This window comes from Dermacentor variabilis, unplaced genomic scaffold (assembly GCF_050947875.1).
Source record: "Dermacentor variabilis isolate Ectoservices unplaced genomic scaffold, ASM5094787v1 scaffold_12, whole genome shotgun sequence".
In the NCBI taxonomy this organism is placed as follows: domain Eukaryota; kingdom Metazoa; phylum Arthropoda; class Arachnida; order Ixodida; family Ixodidae; genus Dermacentor; species Dermacentor variabilis.
This window is the reverse complement of record NW_027460280.1, coordinates 30,884,870-30,907,431: the sequence shown is the minus strand read 5'-3', so window position 1 is coordinate 30,907,431 and position 22,562 is coordinate 30,884,870. Positions and strand designations below refer to the sequence as shown.

Genomic DNA, 22,562 nt, shown 5'->3' with positions numbered 1-22,562 from the left:
GATCCCTTTTAAGAAAATAAAGTCTGAGGGTAGAAGAACGCGGCGCCGTGCCAAAAGGGAAAACTGGTAGATACGTTTCCAGCATTAACTCTTATACAGACGAAAGAAAAGCCTGGAACAGAGCGCATAAAATCCAAGGTGTGCAAACTCCATCCTTTCCCATTAGTAAACACGCAGGGAAATACTTTTCAGAACCAAGCTGATTCTCTAGGGGCCCATTTTGAGTACATTTCAAGCTTATTGCATTGCTCAGATACATTCTTGAGGTACCAGGAACACGCCGAGCGACTGTCTCTGCATCGGAAAGGCAAGAGCAATGAATCCTACAACCGTCCTTGTAATATGTCGGAATTTCAGGCTGCACTACATAGTTGTAATAAATCGGCCCCTTGACACGGATCGAATAGTTTACGAGATTATTGAAAGGAGGAGGAAGAAAAACATTTATTAAAAAAAGAAAGGACAAGCAGGTGTCTTTCTGCTTGTGCGGGAGGCGCCCTTAGTCCAAGGCTCCTGCGGCTCTTGCGTTCTCTCTTTTTAACGCCAAATTCTCTGCCAGATACATTCCGTCCGCCTGGAAGAAAGCAGTCATAATTCCTATTCTGATAGAGGGCAAGGAACCGTCTTTGGCCAGCAGCTATAGGCCTATAGCTCTAACAAGCTGCCTATGTAAGCTTTTTGAGAAAATTACTAACTGACGCCTAGTCCATTTTCTTGAAAGCAACAAGATACTAGATCCCTTGCAGTGCGACTTCAGGGAACATAGATCTACAACAGACCATCTTGTCCACATCGAGACAAATATCCGTGATGCGTTTGTGCACAAACAGTTTTTCTTATCGGTATTTTTAGACATGGAGAAAGCATATAACACTACTTGGCGTTTCGATATCCTTCGTGATCTAGCGGGAATGGGAGTCCGAGGCAACTTGCTAAACGTTATTTAATGTTATCTATCCAACCGCACATATCGTGTTCGGATTGGTAACGTCCTGTCTCGTCTATTTACTCAGGAGACTGGTATGCCACGAGGCGGAGTGCTGAGCTTCACTCTATTTCTTGTAAAAATGAACTCCCTCCACACTATCATACCACGTACAATCTTTTATTCAGTATATGTAGATGATATCCAAATAGGTTACAAGTCATGCAATCTTAGTATCTGCGAGCGACAAGTGCAGCTTGGCCTGAATAAATTGTCTAAGTGGGCAGACAGGAACGGTTTTAAACTAAGCCGTCAAAAAAGTACGTACATTCTCTTCTCCAATAAGAGAGGTGTAATACCGGAGCCCGTTATTGATCTTAATGGAGAACGGCTATCTGTGAGCCATGAACATAAATTTCTAGGCCTAATTTTAGATTCTAAACTAACTTTTATCCCACACTTGAAATATTTGAAAATGGAGTGCTTGACGACAGTAAATCTACTGAAGCTCTTGTCCCGCACATCTTGGGGAAGTGACAGAAGATGCCTCTTGAGCTTGTACAAAAGTCTTATACGGTCACGCCTTGATTACGGAGCCATTGTGTATAACTCTGCCACGCCTAGTGCTTTGAAGATGCTGGATTCCGTCCACCACTTGACTATCCGTCTTGCTACTGGTGCGTTCAGGACTAGCCCCATTGAAAGCCTGTACGCTGAATCCAACGAATGGTCTCTACATCTTCAAAGAATATATTTAAATTTCTCTTACGCCCTGAAGGTGAAGACAGATTTCCATCATCCATGCCATTCAGTTATTCACGACCTGTCCACGGCCAGGCTTTGCCGTAACCGCCCAGGCACTAGAACTCCTCTGTCCCTTCGTTGGAAGCATTGTCCAAAGAAACGGGAGACTCAATTTTAGAGAATGTCATAATGGCAACCACGCGTCTTCCACCGCCTTGGGAATGGCAGACTATCGAGTGTGACGTCTCGTTTGCAGAAATATCAAAGCGAGCACCTGAGGCACGCATACGTTCACATCTTCTTGAGCTTCAGGAGAAGTATTATTGTGCTGAATTTTACACAGATGCCTCGAAGTCACCTTCTGGAGTTGCTAACGTAGCACTAGGACCAGCATTTTTAATATCCGGTACATTGAACCTACATACATGTATTTTTACAGCGGAGGCATGTGCAGTACTCTCTGCAGTAAAGCACATCAAGCAAACGAATCTCACTAGGGCTATTGTGTCCACAGACTCATTGAGTGTAATCCGAGCCCTAATGAATCTACGTAAACATAAAAACACTGTCTTTAATGAACTCTATACATTGCTATGCTCAGCTTATAGGGCTAAACAAACGATCATCCTATGCTGGGTACCTTGCCACTGTGGCATAAAAGGCAATGAAGCTGCTGACGAGAAAGCTACCTCAGTAGCTTTTAGCGAAACGGACACAAACATACCCATCCCAGCCACAGATCTTAAACCATACTTGCGCCACAAGCTGAAAGTCCAGTGGCAGAAACAATGGAATACTCAGATATCAAATAAACTGCACTTGATCAAACCCGAATTAGGACATTGGATATCGGAGACAACATCACGATATAACGAAGTGCTCCTTTGCCGATTAAGAACACTTACGGCACTCACTCTTACCTCTTGACTGGGGGGGGGGGGAGGGGGGTATCCTCCGACTTGTAGTAAGTGCGGCAAAAAATTTCACAGTCCTGCACGTTCTTACTGCAATAGAAGCACAGAGGAAAAAAGTATTTCACGTCTGCATATCGCAAAAATATACCTCTTCACCCGAAATTTTTTCGTAGCAATGAACCGCTTCTTAATCTGAAATTAGTCTTACAGTTTTTAGCTTAAATAGACACTCTGAAAATTATTTGGCCAGGGAATTTTTAGCGCACGTATAACAGCTCTTGTACCAAGGGCTTTCTTGAAGCTATAGTGCCACTGTTATGTTTTGTTAGATCATGCTTTTAGCGAAACCCCATTGCCATAGCCCACAGCGCTACTTAGTGTCATTGTTTTAGCACTTAATATATTACGCCATTTTACAGCGACAGGTTTTAGGCCCTTTTACAGCCATGTCACATCTACCATGAGGAATTCATTGTCGACGTCATTCACAATGCATCTTTAACATTACCACTTGTTATGGCGCTCTTTGGCCGTACCTGGCCCTTGCGCCATAAAACACTATCATCATCATCATCATCATCATCATCATCATCATCACACTGAATGCATCTTCCTCGTGACAAAGACGAAGGAGTTCGAATGAGTTTACGGGCACCCGTGGTACACATGTGCACTTTCAACCAACACGTGTGCAACTACTGCTTAAAGTAAAAAACAATGTCTCTCCCGGGCATGACGATGTTAAACCAGTACCACTGAAATATATTGCCGATATAATTGCACCTGTCATAGCTCACATCATAAATATAATGTTTGAAAGCGGTATCTTTCCAGATATTCTAAAAATAGCCCGAGTATGCCCAATTTACAAAGGAGGTGATAAGCACTTACTGACAAATTACCGGCCGATATCTGTTTTACCTGTTCTATCAAAGGTGTTCAAGGGTGCCCTGAATATTAGATTACAAACCCTTTTCAGTAAATATAACATAATCAGTGACATGTAACGTGGTTTCCAAAAAAATAAATCTTGTGAAGCAGCTCTTTTTAATATCAAAAACAAAATAATAACAAATATTGAAAATATAATGTAAACATTAGGTTCATTTGTAGACCTCAGGAAATCCTTTGATTCAGTTTGCCACAATTCATTAATTAGCAAATTGGAACAATATGGTGTACGAAGTATCGTACTGGGACTTTTACGAGATTACTTAACAAATCGTTATCGATATGTCAGCATAAATAATGATGTTTCATCGTATGCGGAAATCATAACGGGTGTTCCACAAGGATCAATACTTGGGCCTCTTTTGTTTAAAATTTATATTAATGACCTGTGCGACATCCCCGAGTCTCCTCAATTAGTTGTGTATGTAGACGATACTAACATATTCTTTAAAGCTGCTAATATTACAGAGCTCGAAATAAATGTTAGCAATGCAACTTTCTTGCTGGTTACAACAGAATAAGTTGCAAATGAATTTTTCTAAAACAAAATATATGATTTTTGCTCCTACTAATAAACCACGTAAGTGCAGTATAGCTATTCTTTTTGAAGATAGGATGATATAACAAGTAAAATGTAAGGAATTTCTCGGAGTGTGGTTCCAGGAAGATTTGGCCTGGAACATGCACGTCGACGAAATTGCCATGGAACTAAGTAGAACCGTCGGTTGCTTATATAGACTGAGCACCCTGGTTCCTCCGTGGTTGCAACATTCTTTGTACTACGTACTTTTTTATTCTCTATTAACCTATTGCACAATAATTTGGGGCGCTACTACGCAAAAAATTATAATAAATTGGTAGTACTGCAAGAAAGAGTCTTACGTCCATTCGAGGGATGTCGTGGCCTTGTACAAAACTTTAGAACCAAGCCAGCTTTTATAAAACATTCTATGTTAAAGGCAAATCATGTCCATTACTACAAGTTGATGCAATACATTAAACAAAACAAATCACACTATATCCTGAATGCGCCCACAAATCTGCACTATAGGTTTACGGCAACATAATATGTGAACACTTAAAGTAAGAACCAATTACGGAAAAAAACTAGTCAGTTACCAGGCGCCTTCACTGCTAAATCGCCTACTGGATTTTAGTAATAAAATTATGGAAGGTTCGAATAAATCATGCAAAACTTTCTCATTGCGAACGATATTGAGTTTGATTAGAACTGTAGCATAAATTGTCAGTCTTCTCCTTCATTTGTTTTCGGGTTATAGTTATAGTTTGAAACAAAATACCTTAAAATGTACGTCAAGTTTATTTCTTGAGGTCATGTTTTTCTTTTCTTCTCTTTTTTTACGAAAATAATACTTTCTATACCGGCACTGAAGATCATTTCCATATATATATATATATATATATATATATATATATATATATATATATATATATATATATATATATATATATATATATATATATATATATATATGCGTGTGCGTGTGGGGAGGGGATTTGTATGCTGCGTACGGCCTGCGTGCCGAATTGCAGGAGCAGAAGCCTTTGTCAGGCCACAGGGCCTTTAGCTTCTGCTTCCTATCTGTTGTAAACAGGAGAAAATAAACCCATTATTTTTTATGGTCTTATGGGTAGAACATTTGGCTGCTGTGCGGAGGGAACCCGGTTTGAAGCCAACCGTAGGACCAACTTGGGTCCCTGGATATGTGCCGCGCTCCAATGAAATACCCTTTAAAATTTCTCCAGTGCTGGGCAGAATCGAACCCGTGTCATATATATTCGGACACTCTTGTCTGAATATATATTCACACACGCTTTACGCGAGGACTTCGCGGTGGCACTCCGAGAGGGGAGTTTCATCTCACTCCCTGTGAAATTCTCTTGTCGGATATTTCTGTGCGCCCAAGGCTGTCAGAATGATTACGTAATTTTCAACTACGTCTTTTGTCATCGCACGTATAGTAAGAGCTCCGCTGTCCTCCCTTTATAAATTTGTGTCTCTAACGGTCAGGGTGTTAGCAGTGCGGCAAGAAAACACCCTTAAGGGTGTAAAGATTTTTCTAGGTAACAAGGATACGTCCGGTATCGCTGGCCTCGCCCTGAGCTTTCGAAACGAACTGTACGGCCGGGCACAAACCGAACGAGCTGTTCAGTTATAGGAGGGCACGGCCTTCACTTCCCGAGTTGCATGAGAGCCGCGCCGTCGCTGCGCGATGAAGCGGACGCGCGGACTTCGCGGCCCAATGTGGCGGCCAGCGCGCTGATTTCGCACCGCATCCGGGGACGCGGTGACCTCGGTCGGGCGAACGTCTTGTTTACAAACGCCGCGACCCAGCACAGCGCAATTTGATCGCGCTGCTAATCTTGTAGGGCCAATACGAGGGCACTTGGCTCTAAAGGCAGTGCCCTCTGTTCTGCATCATAGGATGGCGAATCTCGAGTTTTTCATTAAAAGGTCTCTCTCACTCTGCGTTTTCATTTATTGCTCAGTGGAAAGCATGATTGTATACGATCCCTCAAAACTGCGGTGAGATGTCAATAAAAATAAAATGAAAACAAGGCAGCACAAAATACCGTCAACCATAAATGTGAGAAGGCTTCAAGCGCACGAACCCACGAAATCACACCGTGTGGATGTTGCTTTCTTATTGCGTGCGCATTAGTAGTCTCAAAGTGTATGTGTGTGAAGTGCGGAAAGCCGGTCACTTGGTGTATATATATATATATATATATATATATATATATATATATATATATATATATATATATATAGTCATATCATGAGAAGCCAACAAACACTGACACCAAGGACACCATAGGGGAAATTACTTGCGCTTAATAAATGTAATGAAGAAACGTTAAATTAATGGAAATTAAAGTGGATGAAAAAACAACTTGCTGCAGATGGGAACCGAACCCACAACCTTCGCATTTCGCGTGCGATGCTCTACCAATTGAGCTACCGAGGTTCTGTTTCCCCATCTACTTTCTTGGGTATTTATGTGTACTAGTAGAACCGTGGGGGTGTTAGCCAGCACCATCACTCACAGACCTTGGCGGCGGACGTGGAACGTCCTTGTTGCCGCAGGCGTTACGAGAACTTGATCTTTTTGGGTGAAGGCAACTGGTCAATAAACCCACGTACATATGCTACCTGAAGGCATCAATGTTGCCGGATTCGAGACCCTTGTTAGTCTCTCTCTCTCTCTCTCTCTCTCTCTCTCTCTCTCTCTCTCTATATATATATATATATATATATATATATATATATATATATATATATATATATATATATATATAGAGAGAGAGAGAGAGAGAGAGAGAGAGACTGAAACAACCAGAAGAATAAGAATGGGCTGGGGCGCGTTTAGCAGGCATTCTCAGATCATGAACAGCAGGTTGTCACTATCCCTCAAGAGAAAAGTGTATAACAGCTGTGTCCTAGCAGTACTCACGTACGGGGCAGAAACCTGGAGGCTGACGAAAAGAGTTCTGCTTAAATTGAGGACGACGCAACGAGCTGTAGAAAGAAGAATGATGGGTGTAACGTTAAGGGATAAGAAAAGAGCAGATTGGGTGAGGGAACAAACGCGGGTTAATGACATCTTAGTTGAAATCAAGAAAAAGAAATGGGCATGGGCAGGACATGTAATGAAGAGGGAAGATAACCGATGGTCATTAAGGGTTACGGACTGGATTCCAAGGGAAGGGAAGCGTAGCAGGGGGCGGCAGAAAGTTAGGTGGGCGGATGAGATTAAGAAGTTTGCAGGGACAACATGGCCACAATTAGTACACGACCGGGGTAGTTGGAGAAGTATGGGAGAGGCCTTTGCCCTGCTGTGGGTGTAACCAGTACGCCATTTACAGCTAACTCACCAATGTATTTTTTATCATTCGCACTATAATGCCTGCCCCACCGTTGTCTGCATGGGTACCCTGAAACATTTAGGCGAAGATAAAAAAATTATATATATATATATATATATAGATGAATTTTTGTGGGGAGGCGTGCGCGTCATCAAATATCCTCGTACATGACGCAGCGTCGTTTCCTTACATACAGTACATTACCCGCCGTGGTGGCTTAGCGGCTATGGTGCTGCTCTGCTAACTACGGTCGCGGGTAATTCATATTTAAAACAACGCCAAAAAACATGGACAAGGGAGGACACAGGACGAGCGCTGTCCTGTGTCGGTTGCGAGATCAAATCCCGGCCGTGGCGGTCGCATTTCGATGGTGGGCGAAATGCAAAAACGCCCGTGTCCCGTGCCTTAGGGGGCACGTTAAATATCCCCTGGTGGTCAAGATTAATCCGGAGTCCCCCACAACGGCGTGCTTCATAATCGTGGTCTTGGCACGTAAAACCGTAGAATTGAATTTCTTGCATACATTATTTTTGCCCAATTACAGCGGCTCAAGAAAGACCTAGCGACTTTGAGCGGGTCGTCACACGAGAAAGCCGAGAATACATAAATTCTATTGGAGGTCGCGGGTGACGCCAAGCGTTGTGACATTATTTTGCAACGCGTTATTTCAGTAGGCCTTCCTATAGATGGCATTAGAATCAGTGGATCAGACCTTCTGTTACACAATGGTGTGGGCTCAAGCGGCAGTCATTTAGCGCGAATATTCGTTTGCTCTAAAGCAATGGGAAATGGGCCCCGTTGCTGCGATTTCTGTGAGGAAGTCATAAGCAAAGGAGCGCAAGCGCAGCGAACACAACAAATTCAGTCAGACATTATTACTGAGTACTATAGAAATAGGGTACAAGGATAGAGGTCCTTATCAGCCGGTCGTATACAAAAGAACCAGAGCAGAGTTTGGGTTTTTGAGTACGCCGTTTCTAAATGCTTAATGTATCGAATTCGGCGAACACAAATTTTGCCAATAAATTAGGTTTCACTGAGGCGTAACGTAAACATAACGTAAAAGCTGATATGTTGTATGTTTTGAACCTAAACTGTAACGAAATATCTTTATACGTGTAAGAAAAGATTGACTGGACCATCAGACTAAACTGAAGGTAACTTGCCGAGATATGCGCGTTCTCTTGAGGCCCCAGCTGGCGAACGCGCCGAAGGCGTCACGAGGCGGAGCCAGTTAGGGAGACAGTTGTCATTATTTGCTACTTTTGATGAACCCAAAGAGGCGAACGCTTCTTTTTTTCTTTCACCGATCATGATGTCGCCACCGTCGGCAAGTTTTGCGGATTGTGACAGTGTCGCCATTGTTCCATTGATAACCACGCCAGGAAGGCGGAAGACAACTTGGCACGTAAGCTAGCTATGTTTCTTGATACTGTTTCTTGATACGTTATAACCAGTACGGCTTATATCTGTGTTTATCTGCCTTCATGTACGTATGTACTTTGTAAATTTAAGGCGCGACTGTGAATCGCGAGCTGTGTATGGTCAATGACAGGTCAAGAATGCCGCGGCAAAAGCCCAAAGAGGTGTGCACGCGAACGAGATTCACTTCCGCCGCTACATGGGAATCGCACCACGTGACGTAGACCTTACGGCTTCGTCAGGCCGCGCGAAACTATCCCTGGATATGGGGAAACCCTTGTTCGAGAAATACACAGGTGTCACATCTTGCAGCGCGAAAAATAGGAAGAGTTCGCAGACAAAAGCGGCGCTGACTCTTTTGGAGGCTGTATTTAAATGGAGCAGTATATAAAGCACACATTTTGCAGCATTTTGTAAGCACCAATTCTTGTATCTCAAGAATAACGCGACGAGAATTGCATGTCAATTCCGGCTACGTTTTCTGGCATTCGGGGGCCGGAAAGTGCGATTACAATTTGTTATGAATCACAACGCCACCGTTGTTTTCCGTTTCTTTGCTGCCAGTTTAATTATGCTGAAGTTTATTTACCACATAGGTACACTGAGGTACATACGCGGTGACAACACATTCATTGCACATACTTGTGGAAAGGTAAAAAAAAAAATACACACAGCAAGAACGGAAATGTCGCAACTTTGAAATGGTAAAGAAATACTTTTGAAGTGGTACACGAAAAGTTAACATTCACAAAATTATTTGCAGTAATGTGTTCTTGGATATGTGATGTATGTTTTCGTCACTTAGTTTGTATTTGCTAAATGTTGGGGGAAGACAGTAGGAGAATGTTTGAAGGCCGTAATTAGTGCGGGGGCGTTGAACTGCCCAGTGTTCAGTGTATCGATTTAGGCGAAACGCGGGATTCCTTTGCAAGTTTGCAATGTTTCTGATATGAGTAGTACCTTAATCATATCATATATCTTAGAAGAACATATAAGTTTATACTCGTAAAGGTGGTCTACTCGTAAAATTTTGAAATTCCGGAATACATAACACGTATGCGCATTGTAAGACAAGTCTGAAATAGCACGTGAGGCATTTTTACGGAGTGAAACTAAGTTACCTAACGATCTCTTAGTACTATTTGACCGAACGAGGGGACAATAGCGCAGGTGAGACGCAAACAGTGCGTTATAAATCATAAGTTTCTGCGGTATTGGTGGTAACCTCTGACATCTGCGCAACATACCTAAAATTACTAAGTTTATTTTGTAAGTAATCGGTGTGGTGGTCCCATAGCATCAGTTCATGAAATATAACATCCAAAGTTTTTGTTGTAGCGGAAAGTTCTATTTTCGTGTCATTGAGTGTGAGGCCCTGAGTGAGATCACAAGGCGTGGACTTCGCATTAAAGAGGACCGCTTTTGTCTTGTAGCAATTTAACTGGAGAGAGTTTTTTACCGACCAGGTATATATTTTACTGAGTATTTCATTTGCCAAATGTATGAGTTCATCTTCCTTAGTTCTCGAGAAAAATAAACAAGCATCATGTGCGTAAATAATGTAGTTAATCGAATCATCAACATTCACAATGTCATTTATATAAATGATAAATAGCAGTGGTTTTCCAATATGCTACCTTGAGGAACACCCTGCTTAGTAAGTTTAAACGAAGATAGTTTTCTATTTATTAATACGCATTGCTTTCTGTTGGTTATGTAACTTCTTATTGAATCTAAAACAATTCCGCGTGTACCGCAACAATTCAATTTTTCTAATAGTGTTCCATGGTTAATTCTGTCGAAAGCTTTTGAGAAATCTGGGAATACTCCCAATGTTAATTTCTTGGCCTCTATGTTTTTCAAAATGAGTTCTTTTAGTTTAAGAAGAGCAGTCTCAGTCTAGCAGCTTTACCTGAGACCATATTGAAATGACCTTAATACAAAATACTTATTAAAGAAGGCAGTCATTCTAAGGAGGATAATTATTTCTAAACCTTTTGAAAACAGTAAAAGACATATACATGATGGATTTCAATCAAGCCCGTTTCGCCATCTTGCCGCAGTTTATTTCCAAATAAAATGTTAATTTTGGGCTTTCACACAACTCTGCAAAACAGTAAAACATTTAATGAAACCGATTTTTTTTTAAACTGATCAAGTCCTCTCTATGAGTCTAACAAGCGCAACTGCATGCATGCTTTTGTTCTCAATGACTGGCAATTCTGCACGAATTCTACGGTGCTTCCGCGCGATAACAATTCCTGCGCATAATTGTCTGTGTACTCTAGTTTTCTGTGGCCCACCATAAAGCGTACATCATATTTGCATGTTATAAATCGGCGATTCACTACAATCTCGTTGGCTGCCTTCCAACTATAGATAGATAGATAGATAGATAGATAGATAGATAGATAGATAGATAGATAGATAGATAGATAGATAGATGGATAGATAGATAGATAGATAGATAGATAGATAGATAGATAGATAGATAGATAGATAGATAGATAGATAGATAGATACTTGTCATAAGGAAAATGCTGAGAGGTCGGGCTTGAAATGGTTAATGAACCTTAGAGTTAGGGGTACCATTTTACACAGAATCCGCGCACGTTTTCTACATATACAATGAGGCTTGGAGGGGTCCTTACGTGACTATATATCTTCATGGTGGTACAACCAGTCTGGGCTGTGAGAACGTCACCGTGTCAGAGTCTATTGATCACGTGCTTTGTATGCTCCCGCTACACCAGCGATAAAGACAGCCTTGGAATAATTTTTGCCGGCAGAACTCTTGAAAGAAAATTACGGCAGGACGCGCTTGTTGGAACGTTCGTGAAGTGGCTAATAAAATTCTATATAACTTAATTCGATGTGTACAACTGCTTTTTATTGGTACCTGTGTACAGCCCAGGTACCACCGTGGGAGCCAAGTGACTGAAGTCGCAGGTTCGATCCCGGCCACGTTGGTCGAATTTCGATGAGGACGAAATGTAATAACTCTCGTTCACTTAGAATTAGGGGAACTTTAAAGAACCCCAGGTGGTCAAAATTAATCCGGCGTCTTCCACTACGGCGTGCCTGTTTGTCATAGCGTGGTTTTCGTGCGTAAAACCCTAAAATTAAATTTTTAATGTCATGTAATGTTTATGCACTACGCCGTTCACAAGCTATATGCCGAAATGCAAGCAGCAATTCATGCGGATGCACAATGTGTGACGTCGAAAGATGTCACTGGACGAATCGAAAATGTGTGATGTTTGCCGGGGGAGAAATGGTGAGGAGCGGGGTAAGGCGGTAGTAGTGCAAAACATATGCAAACACATTTAAGCCTTTTCTGTCCCCTCGTGTCAATGTGGAACATTCCTAGCAGTGGCCCAAGAATGGGAGAGTCCAAATATATATATATATATATATATATATATATATATATATATATATATATATATATATATGCGAAAATGAATGAAGTTGAAAACCATGCGCTATTCTTGTAAGATGAGGTCTGTGCGCCTGCACGGGTGATAATTTCTAAGCATGTGCAGGACGCAAGGTAGCCTTGGGTCATTGCATTAGGGTCCAGCCAGAGACCCTAAACTAAAAAAAAAAAAACAAGTGGTTGCAGTTTCGCTCGAAAGGCGAAGCATCGATTGCGATAGCAAATTTAGAGATTATGGGGTTTTACGTGCCAAAACAACGACCTGATTATGAGGCACGCCGTAGTGGGGTTCTTTAACGTGCACCTAAACCTAAGTACATGGGTGTTTTCGCCCCCATCAATATGCGGCCGCCGTGGCCGGGACTCGATCCCGCGACCTCGTGCTTAGCAGCCCAACACCATAGCTACTAAGCACCCACGGCGGGTACGCGATAGCAAATTAGAGGGCAGCTATACGAAGTAAGGATAGTAGTTTTACTGGTCATATAAACTTGTAAACATAGGCATACTAACTAAGTTAATAAGCTTAGTCTCACGCGCGCACAAGCAAACGTGAACACATCCCACTCGATGACCGCGGAAACTCGCTTTCAAAACGATGGAGTGAGGAAGCGCGGCAGCAGCAGCGAGCGAATTGACCTTCGTACTGCGTCTCGCATCAACGCGAGCTAAGCCTGCGCGGCAACGCAGTGCGCGGCGGACTTTGTCCCCGCCGCAGATGGCTTTCAAGGTACAGCGGCCCGGGCTGGCACGTGCGGCCGCCCGAGCCGCCCAGAGTAGAACGCGCCCCCGGTCCCTACCCTGCCTCCGGAGCCTTGCACGCGAAGGAAGACAGCGCGCTTCCTCCCTGCTTTCCTCCCTTGCGTGCGCGAGATTGAACCGCGGTCGCCGGCTCACCCTCGCGCATATAGCATACAGCGCGTGGCGACGATCTTATCGCCCTTGGACTTTATAAGGAACCTCACGGCGACGCCGACGGCTGAAATGCGCGTGGAATGTCCATGTAATTGCTGTCGCAATAAAACATCATGAGCCATTCCACTCTGTGAAGGTAGATGACCAGCGAAGCTGTATAGCACATGACAAAGAGGTGACACAGAATTTTGAAGAAAGGTACGAACGCATTTATTGTCTTGATCGTTAGTCGTCGTGACGAAAGGTATACCCACACACATTTATTCTTATACATTCGCGTTCATTCGTGCTATACATTCGTTGTATACATTCGTGTTTTCATTTCGCGATATATTGAGGCAAAGAATTTCAGACTGAAACCACCGCACCGACTGACAATGGGCCAGTGCCGTCAGCGCCTTCGCAGAGGGAGGGGCAGTATGGGAACGTTGGCATGATGAGCAGCAACGGAGCCAGCTGTGGAAGAAGACGACGACGACGAACGCGCGAGCAGTGGCACGAGCCATTGCTGATCATGATAGTTTTTGCTCGCATATATTTGTTGACGGACACGGAAAATGCACGGAACTCTAGTCGTAAACAACCTCGCTGTAATAAAACGTGAATACTAAGTCTATGTCCTTCGTGTTCTATCACTAGCACGTTACTAAAATGTTTTCAACTGGAATGGCTTGTAGTCGAATGTATATGGCACTCTGTAGTTTCCTTTGCATGCTTGTGTGAAATGTTAGACATACCTATTCTGTTTAGTACGCATATATCATGATATTGTATTTGTATTGATCTTGATTTGTTCTGCAGAAGAATGAACATTTGGACAAGTTGGTACTGGTTGAACATCCTGATTTGGCAGCGCGAACGACGAAGACACAAGGAAAGAAAATACAGGACAGCGCTGTTTTTTACAGCGGAGCTGTCATACGCTAGGTTCTGGCGGTTTGTGCGTAGGCAATAAGGATGGCGACACCCCAGAGCTAAAACAGCTAAAGCATAAAGCGAAAGCCTATCGCCGGGTATGCCCCCAGCTGCGTTCAATCGTAAGAATTGTCAAAACGTATTGTGACAAAAAATATCGTAATAAAAAAAGTAAAACCGGAATAGACACTGTTTTGGCATGGATTGCGGTTTGACGTCACTGGCTCTATAAGCAAACCACGTAACCTTATCTCAGTTCCCTTCCACCCTTACAATAGGTAGGCGGTGTGCGGTGAGGACTACGGAAGAACAGCGCGCCTACGAAGAACACCGTCGTGAATAGAAGCGGGAATGTGCGCGGCGACGGCGGGCGGCACGAAATACGGACGAAGATCGTGCCGCAAAACGCCAAGCGTATGCACCTTTGGTTGGATCACCCTTACCGGCTCCACTCCTATCGTTTTTGTGGGCGATTTCAACATAGACGTGTCTCAGCCAGACGGAAAGTGGTTCATGGTGTTTCTATTGGAAAGGTTCGGCACTCAATGTTATACAAACATCAGTGTGCCCACGACGCGCCATCGGTCCTGTATAGGCCTCACATTGGCCAAGAACCTTTCCAGTGTCGCCACAGAGCCACTGGTCGTACATCATAGCGATTACAAAACGATAGTCACCTTGGTGACGAAATAATAAATCCAAAAACGCAAACAAAGACGGTTAAAAATAAAGAAAAAGCATTGAGTATGCAATTTAATAAAACAACAAAAAAATCGCGAGAAAACGAAATTCGTTGTGGTATGTCTTTTATTTTCAATCAATAAATTTATTATCAACATATTTATCACCATATATACTGCTCCGCCGGTCATCCACCTTCACAGAGTGGAATGGCTCTGATTTTTTTTCTTCTCGTGCTTCAGGTATCTTGGTTTTCTGTGCTGTTAGAAGCGTAGGCTGAGCGATGTTCCTCATCCAGTCCGCAATCTGGTTGGATGTCTTCCGCCACTCCCAGGAAATCCCTTCTTCTCTTGCCTCTGTCTGCCAATAGGCTTTGCGGAGACGGTCTGCGAGGTATACCGAGCTTGATCCATCCATTGTGCACGCAGGATTCCGCGCGTACCCTTCTCGTATGACCGAGCGGTGGTCGTAAGATTAATCCACACGACTGCATGTCACTCGGACACGAAGCGTACCAATTAAGCTTGCCATGAGGGGATCCCGCTCTTGCGCGCGCACACCACGCTGTCCTGTATTTTTGCTTGCTGGTGGTGCCTTCGTCGTTTGCGCTGCCTAATCAAGATGATCTTGATTTATATTGATTTGTATTTTTCATGTGATTATAGAGTTGCGTTGTTGTTATTATGTTTACGCACGCGTATGAATAGCCTATTCCTTAAAGCTCTGTCGTTAACCTATCTTACATAAAGCATGTGTATTAGGTTTGACCGATAACTAGGCACGCAGGCTAACGTTCCAGGTGTATTTTTGTAAATATATATCCTATGATTTTCTGACAATAAACTCCCATTTGATTTGATAATTAAATACAAATATCATCATTCCGTTGCCGGGTGTCACCGTTTGACAGTAGATAGAGGTATTCGACGCGCAGAATCGGTTGGGATTGTGGATACATGCGTAGTAAATGCGCCGTAGATATAAGCCAAATCTGCATCATTTTATCGTCACACAGAAGTAAATAATGAGTCGTTTCGTCGAGTATAGCGTATTGCTCCCTGCGCCGATCAGTTTATGTTTACGTATACTCTTTATGCTTGTTGGTCACAAAGATCAGTCAAGTCTTTTTCAAAGGGTCGTGTAGCATGACCAGTCCTCGCCAATGCGGGCAGCTCCGCTACGGTACCGCTGTGTGACAAACCATGGTTTGTCCCTTTCCTTCTACCACGTGTAACGTCACACACTGGGCGCTCACTGCGCGGCTGGGCAGCGCACAGGCTGGGGAGAGGGCGAGTTCGAACACGCGGTCATCCCGAAGATGGGCGCTCTCGGCGCTTGGGGGGGTGTCGGTAACCTTGGTCCGACACGGTTTCTCCCACACCTGCGGGTCAGGAGTGGGTTGACAAAAGGCGCGCGTGCGGGCGGTGTGGTGGGAGGACGCAACGCGGCGGCTAATCCGAAGAAGAGGCGCCCCGGCGTAGTTTTTGATTCAGTTTTCTTTGACGTCGCCAGTAGGTCAGACGCGGTCGCGGGAGCGTGGCTGAAGGGCGCGACCGCCGGCTGATGGTTTCCGGGTTCCCGCGTCAAGTCGTTAGCAGCGGCGGCGGCGGCGTGGGGGAGCTGTTCCACTTTGCCGCCGCCGCGGTGCTCGCGTCGTCAGGTGACCCGCGTGCAACCGGTTGGGCGCTGTATTTAAACCAGCCGCCGAGGAGAGGGCTCGCTTTTGTGCCTCTTGCGCCGCCAACATGAAGTCCCTTGTGTGCCTCGTCTGCCTGCTTCTCATCTCCCTTTCACTCGTGTGTGAGTAGAAATCGCTAATTGCTTTGTGGTTGTTGTCAGACCCCCCCTGCCCCCACCCCTTGCGACCAGCGCCACGGGTAGTGCTACCGACTATACGCCTTGGTGCCAAGTTTCCTTCTGCGTGAATTCGGCATTTTCCTCGCCACTGCGGGTGCCTACGAGGATTATCGGAACACGCAGTTTCCCGATTTGGTCTCGTCACTTCCGAGAATGTCAGGAATAAACTTGAAGAGCTTTTACAACGACGATTCGGGAAGTTGGCTGCTTCTCACCGGACACGCCGGACCAGGCGAGGCATACTGGACAAATATCGTCCCGTCTGCTTCCTGTCGTCCAACGTACCAATGAGGAACACTCGACTACTCGAAGTATCATTTGCGTATTAATTCTGGCCTTGCTGTCTGCTGTGTTAAATGAAAAGCTTATATAGCGAGAACGACGAAGAGGTGTATTGTAATATAAGAGAATAAGAAAACGTGAAAACGGATTCCTTTATGATAGCTTCTTCAATGCTGCCTTACAGCTGTAGTATTACACCCCCTTCGCAAATCGCAAAATGTGACATCCAATATTATTCTGTCGGTTTTTTGTTTCTTTCCTTGTGCGTGTGTATCAAACTACTCCAACTTAAGGTTTGCACTACCCTTGGCGCACTATACGCATTAATCTTTTTTTCTCTGTCTTATCAAAGCTGCATAACTGTATAGTGCCTTCTGTCGCTTTTCAGGCGCTCGCAAGTGTATAGCCTCCCATTGTTGTAGGTATACCACCAACGCGACGTGGCGTCAAGGCTCATAGGGGTCACTAACGCTTTTCTTAAATTAGAAAGAGTAGCCGTCACTGCTGTAAGGTTACTAACTAGTCTAGTCCTCTTTTCATTTTATGAAAAAAAGAAGAAGGCCTAGCGCTACTTATACGTATATTTGCCGTAGCTTCCCCAGCGTCCTTTAAGCAGTAACGAACTACGAACCGGTAGCTCAATCCCTATATTCGTACATATCCTTCTCAGATCTCTTTTTCTTACCGCATGTCAATAACCATGTAAGGCGGACAGCATAACAATGTTGTAGCAGCCACATTTACTTCATCAGCTGTAGTAGAAAATAAAGTGACATGGGCGAATATCGCATAGGAGAGTCGATACGTATGACATGCAAATACGTGCACCTGGCTAACAAAGTTTATGGGAGAAAAGTTATCTCGACAATGTTAAGGTGATGAGATGTGACGGTTTGCAAAGCCTGTTGCTGCCTGTATTTCTTTTAGTGTGGAATTTAAAGCAAAATAAAAAAATAAGTTAAATTATAGGGTTTGACGTGCCGAAACCACGATCTGATTATGAGGCACGCCGTAGTGGGGGACTTCGAATTAATTTTGTCCACCTGGGGCTCTTTAACGTGCACCTAAATTTAAGTACACCGGTGTTTTCGCATTTCGCCCCCATCGAAATGCGGCCGGCGTGGCCGGGATTCAATCCCGCTACCTCGTGTTTAGCAGCGCAACACCAAAGCCACTAAGCAACTACGGCAGGCGGATTTTAAGGCAGAAAATTAATTTTGTAATGGTTAGTGGAATTCATATGTTCGTAGCTGGCCTTTGGCTATCACACTGTGTCGGCACAATCATGATCTCGAAGGCTAGAATTCGGAAAAGGAAGACGCCGACGTGCGACGAGTAGCGACCCAGGCAGGCACAGTCGACCAAAGATTGCGTTGCCTTTTCATGTGCTCTACTTTAGCGGAAAAACCCCAAACGTCAAGTCCGGTTTCCTGTCCGTGGAAGGGGGCCAGGTGACGGGGTAGCAGTACAACACTTGCTTCGTGTCTGCAAAGTCGAGTCGCGAGCAGCTGCTGCGGTACAGCGCCGTCGTAGTCCGAGGTGCTTGCGAAGTCCTGCATAATCGGCCTTGAACGCAGATTACAGCCCGAAATTGGACCCAAATTCTTCTGTACGCACGCGACTAAGTTTGTGCGAGAAGCTATGTGGACAATTGTGTACCGCTGTGACAAAGTAGCGGGCAAATGGAAAAGTGGCAGCAATCAAAATTTTCTTTGGAACGAGAAGGGTCATTTAGTTTTGACGTTTGAGTGAGTGCACGGCGCCTGGCAGACGAAGACGTGACCAACGTGCAAGCAATCTGTGTACATAGCTTTTTTTGAAATGCCCCTTGTACTTTCGGGATAATTGAACAGATCATAACTAAACATTAGGTAAGACAAAATGGGTTTTAAAGAAGACGCTTGTCAAGGCTAGAAATATTCACAGGTGTACTATGGGTGCTTCAGCATGCGGTACACGTTTTGCAATTTTTAGAGCGCACATAAATAGACCGACCACTCGAACTGCTTGTTCGAACAAAACCTTATTTTAGCTCGAGTATGGTTATCCATGCTTGATCATTTAACCGCAAAAACTACACGGCAGGCTGCAGAACGTGAGGTAGCTTTTCAGCCAAATTCAGCCAATCAGTCGGGCTCCGAATATCCGGACAGAGCGGTTTTACAGAAGAAAACGGGAAGTCCTAAGCCCAGCAATTCACCAATTAAGAGAAGTAGCGTTCGTTTAGCGCTATGCTAAAGACAACCCACCTTGAAGAAAAAAAAATGCAGGCTCTGTGTTGGTTCTCGCATTTTGTAGAACACAGTCAGTTGGGAAGACGTCATTGCACGATGCACTCTTGTGAGCACAATCTATTTCAAGCACGAATGCCCTGCCGGTGCTTGTCGCTCGACAATCATACGCACGGGATAGCATGCTATCCGTATACAGTAATGTCGATGTTCCAGCCATTCATGTATGAGCTCAGCTACCGAACTGTAGTCGTCCCGGCTGCGTGGTTTGTAAGGAAAGCTGATATGATGTTTTGTTCATTCTGTTACTCTATAGGATATGGATTCGTCCTAACAGTGTATATATTTCCCCACTGTTTCCCATTTTTGACCTGTTGAAGAAAAACAGACTCTAGAATAGACTTTTGTGGATTCCATCTTTCCTTTTCGTACCATAACATCCTAATTATCGATACGGAAGGGACGTTCGCGTGTCAATCCCGCGGTGCCCCAGCGGCTGCTATGTCGCGGGCTCGCTTCCCAGCTAGGGAAGCCTTATCTTTATGGGGCAGGAACGCAAGAAAAGCGCCCCTGTACATAGCTTTAAGTGCATGTTGAAGCAACCCCTGGCGATCGAAATAATCCGGAGCATACCACTATGGCGCCTCTCATTTTTAGGTGAGTTTTGAGACGTAAACTACATGCGTATACTCGCCATAACTTCAGACAAGCCTTTTTTTTTTTACTGTAAGGAAACTTACGTTAATGTAATCAAAATTCGTTATTCCTTCATAATATGGCGTAAATTAATGTACCGCTCTTAAAATGCGCAGGCCTACTCGAGGAAGTGCTCCGACTTAATATCATTGAAAATGTTAGATAGGAAAGAACAGCACTGTGTAGCCGTGAAAGGTCGTTGCCATGCCTACAACATCGATACTTCAAGGGAGATACTTTTTACATTAGAGAAAATGTATCTTCAAGGTGTTCTGCCTGCTTCACGTCTAGGAATGAAGCGCTAAAAGCAAGCGAATCTTATCTTGATCACCTTGCTCATCTCGATCGTCTTGTGTAACGGAGCAGTAGCAAGGTGGACCTGTACGGCGCTCGTATGCCGAAGCGCTGATGACCTTTCTCTCGTTGGTTTTATTTATTGCAGCCTCGATGGAATGAAGGTCGTCTCGCTGATCTTGCGTCTTGCCGACTGCTTATCCCACTTACGTTTGCTTTAGCGCATTACATTTCCAAGATTCTGTTTGTGTTGGGTTATCACCTTAGGTTCCGAGGCCGCCGAAACGCAGTCGCAGCGCATCAATGCGCTTCGTTATCGCAGAACCTTGCCTAATTGCGATCTATACGAAAAGCAGCCTCTCTTAGTGCGTCCTCAGCGCACCAGGGATGTTTGAGCAGTTAACCTTTCGACACGCCGAATTGTTTATGCACGACGGCACTAACACATGTAGGTGAGTTTATTTTGTATTCGCCGAGGCTATGAACAACCCGCCATGGTTGCTCAGTGGCTATGGTGTTGGGCTGCTGAGCACGAGGTCGCGGGATCGAATCCCGGCCACGGTGGCCGTATTTCGATGTGGCGAAATGCGAAAACACCCGTGTACTTAGATTTAGGTGCACGTTAAAGAACCCCAGGTGGTTGAAATTTCCGGAGTCCTCCACTACGGTGTGATTCATATTCAGAAAGGGTTTTTGGCACGTTAAACCCCATAATTTTTTTTTAGGCTATGAACGATCTGCAGTCTAACTTGTAATCGACAATGTAGTGTTTCTTTATCATGTATATGATAAATTATTTTCAACATGATGCGTAAGAAACCTAGAAAGGGTGACATTTGTTACAATTTGCACATTTTTATTGATAGATTATTAGAAGATTTAGGTATATCTTATGGCACAGAGCTAAACCAACCATTAGGCAACAGAAATCGTACGCTGTCAGCTATGTCCTATACTATGTGTGGTCGCCTCTTTCGATGAAGTTGTCTCATTTTGTTTTATACCACCTGATCACACTTCCTCAGCTTGTTGACGCTGGAATCTCGTTTGATATTGTCGCGGCATCTCGGATCGACCTCTTTTCCGCCTGCCATCAGAATCAATCGTAATTGCCAGCATAGCTATCAACTCTTCTCATTACGTAGTTTAAACCAATTTCTCTCTGGGACTGGGGCTCTGATGTCAACGACTTTGGAGATGCCTCGGACGTAGCCCTCTTTCCTCATTACCTCGCACAGCCTATACTCAGCATTCTCAATTCGACCGCTTACACTGTCTGAATCTTAGACTTTGTTGGGATCGGTTCAGCTTTTGCACGATATTGTTAGTCTTTGCACTGTCTTGCAAACGTGTCCTTTCTGCTTTACTACATCTCATAAAATTGCTCTCACGGGCACGTGGTCATGAACAGTAAGCACCAAAGGTAAGCTTTGCATCACTTTACTACGCAATAATCGAAGGCATACGTGCATCGTGGATCCCCTTTTCGATAAGATAAACCCCTGATGGGGCGTATACGGCGTGTATTACTTCTTTCTCCTCAGCCGCTCTGCTGATAAGCTGCTATTTACTCTGGCGGGTCCCGACGCGGAACTGGTGGTATCGCATGCTGCCTGCCCCTCTACGTCGGGCTGGTCGCGCCGTTGCAGCATGTGGCGCTGCCGTTAGTCAAATGAGCCAAAGAACAAATCGAGCGTAAATTCTCACGACAGATATATCACCAAGTACATGCTCGACACGGAAATCATTGTCGCGATTTTGTGCCTTTTGTTTTCCGGTGAAAGCATACGTTATTCGATATCTTAGCACTCGTGTCGTTTGAATGCCACAAGACCTACGTCAGGCACGGCGAAATCAGGGGCAGACGGCATCCTAACGAATGGCAGCGTTTGAATAACTGCATGCGCTACTGAACATTACATTCTTGCTCTAGTTTGCTACAGTATTGTCCCAACGTCAGTCAAAGAAGTGACTCTTGGTGATCTAGGAACTCCTCGTCGAAACGCAATGCATATCTTTATTAATAGGCTTTCTTTATAATAGGCTTTTAATAGGCTTTATAATAGGCTTTCACTTAAACATAAATGACACCGATCGGTTAAATTTGGGAAGAAACTTGGCTGCATATTTTTTAGCGAACCATCACAGGTAGATATAACTTCGTGCATTTTCTTTTCATTCGCATCCCACCGACCATTAGGGCGTGATTGGCTGGACAATAAGATCGCTGCGCGTGGCCGCCGGCGCTCACCATCTCGGCTTACGCCATACCCTGCACCACGTGATGCCTGGTGGACATGTTTTTTTTTTTTTTTTTATCAGGCAGCCAGGTTTCCATCTTCCCGCATTAACGCAATCTTGGGGGAAGTCAGTGCTAACGCTGATACGGACGAGGTGGCGTACGACGC

At 44.3% G+C, this 22,562-nt stretch overlaps 1 protein-coding gene across 2 annotated transcripts in view; it reads left to right on the top strand.

Moving 5' to 3' along the window:
• Window positions 1–16,386: 16,386 nt before the first annotated feature.
• The window catches only part of LOC142565924 (mambaquaretin-1-like), a 28,483-nt gene continuing 22,307 nt past the window's right edge, over window positions 16,387–22,562 (top strand). The window contains exon 1 of one of the 2 annotated variants that reach the window (XM_075676537.1): window positions 16,387–16,594. In XM_075676537.1, the coding sequence (XP_075532652.1) occupies window positions 16,540–16,594 (55 nt within the window). In that variant the 5' untranslated portion in view covers window positions 16,387–16,539. The remainder of the gene's footprint in view (window positions 16,595–22,562) is intronic. The other variant, XM_075676538.1, reaches the window with a different exon arrangement.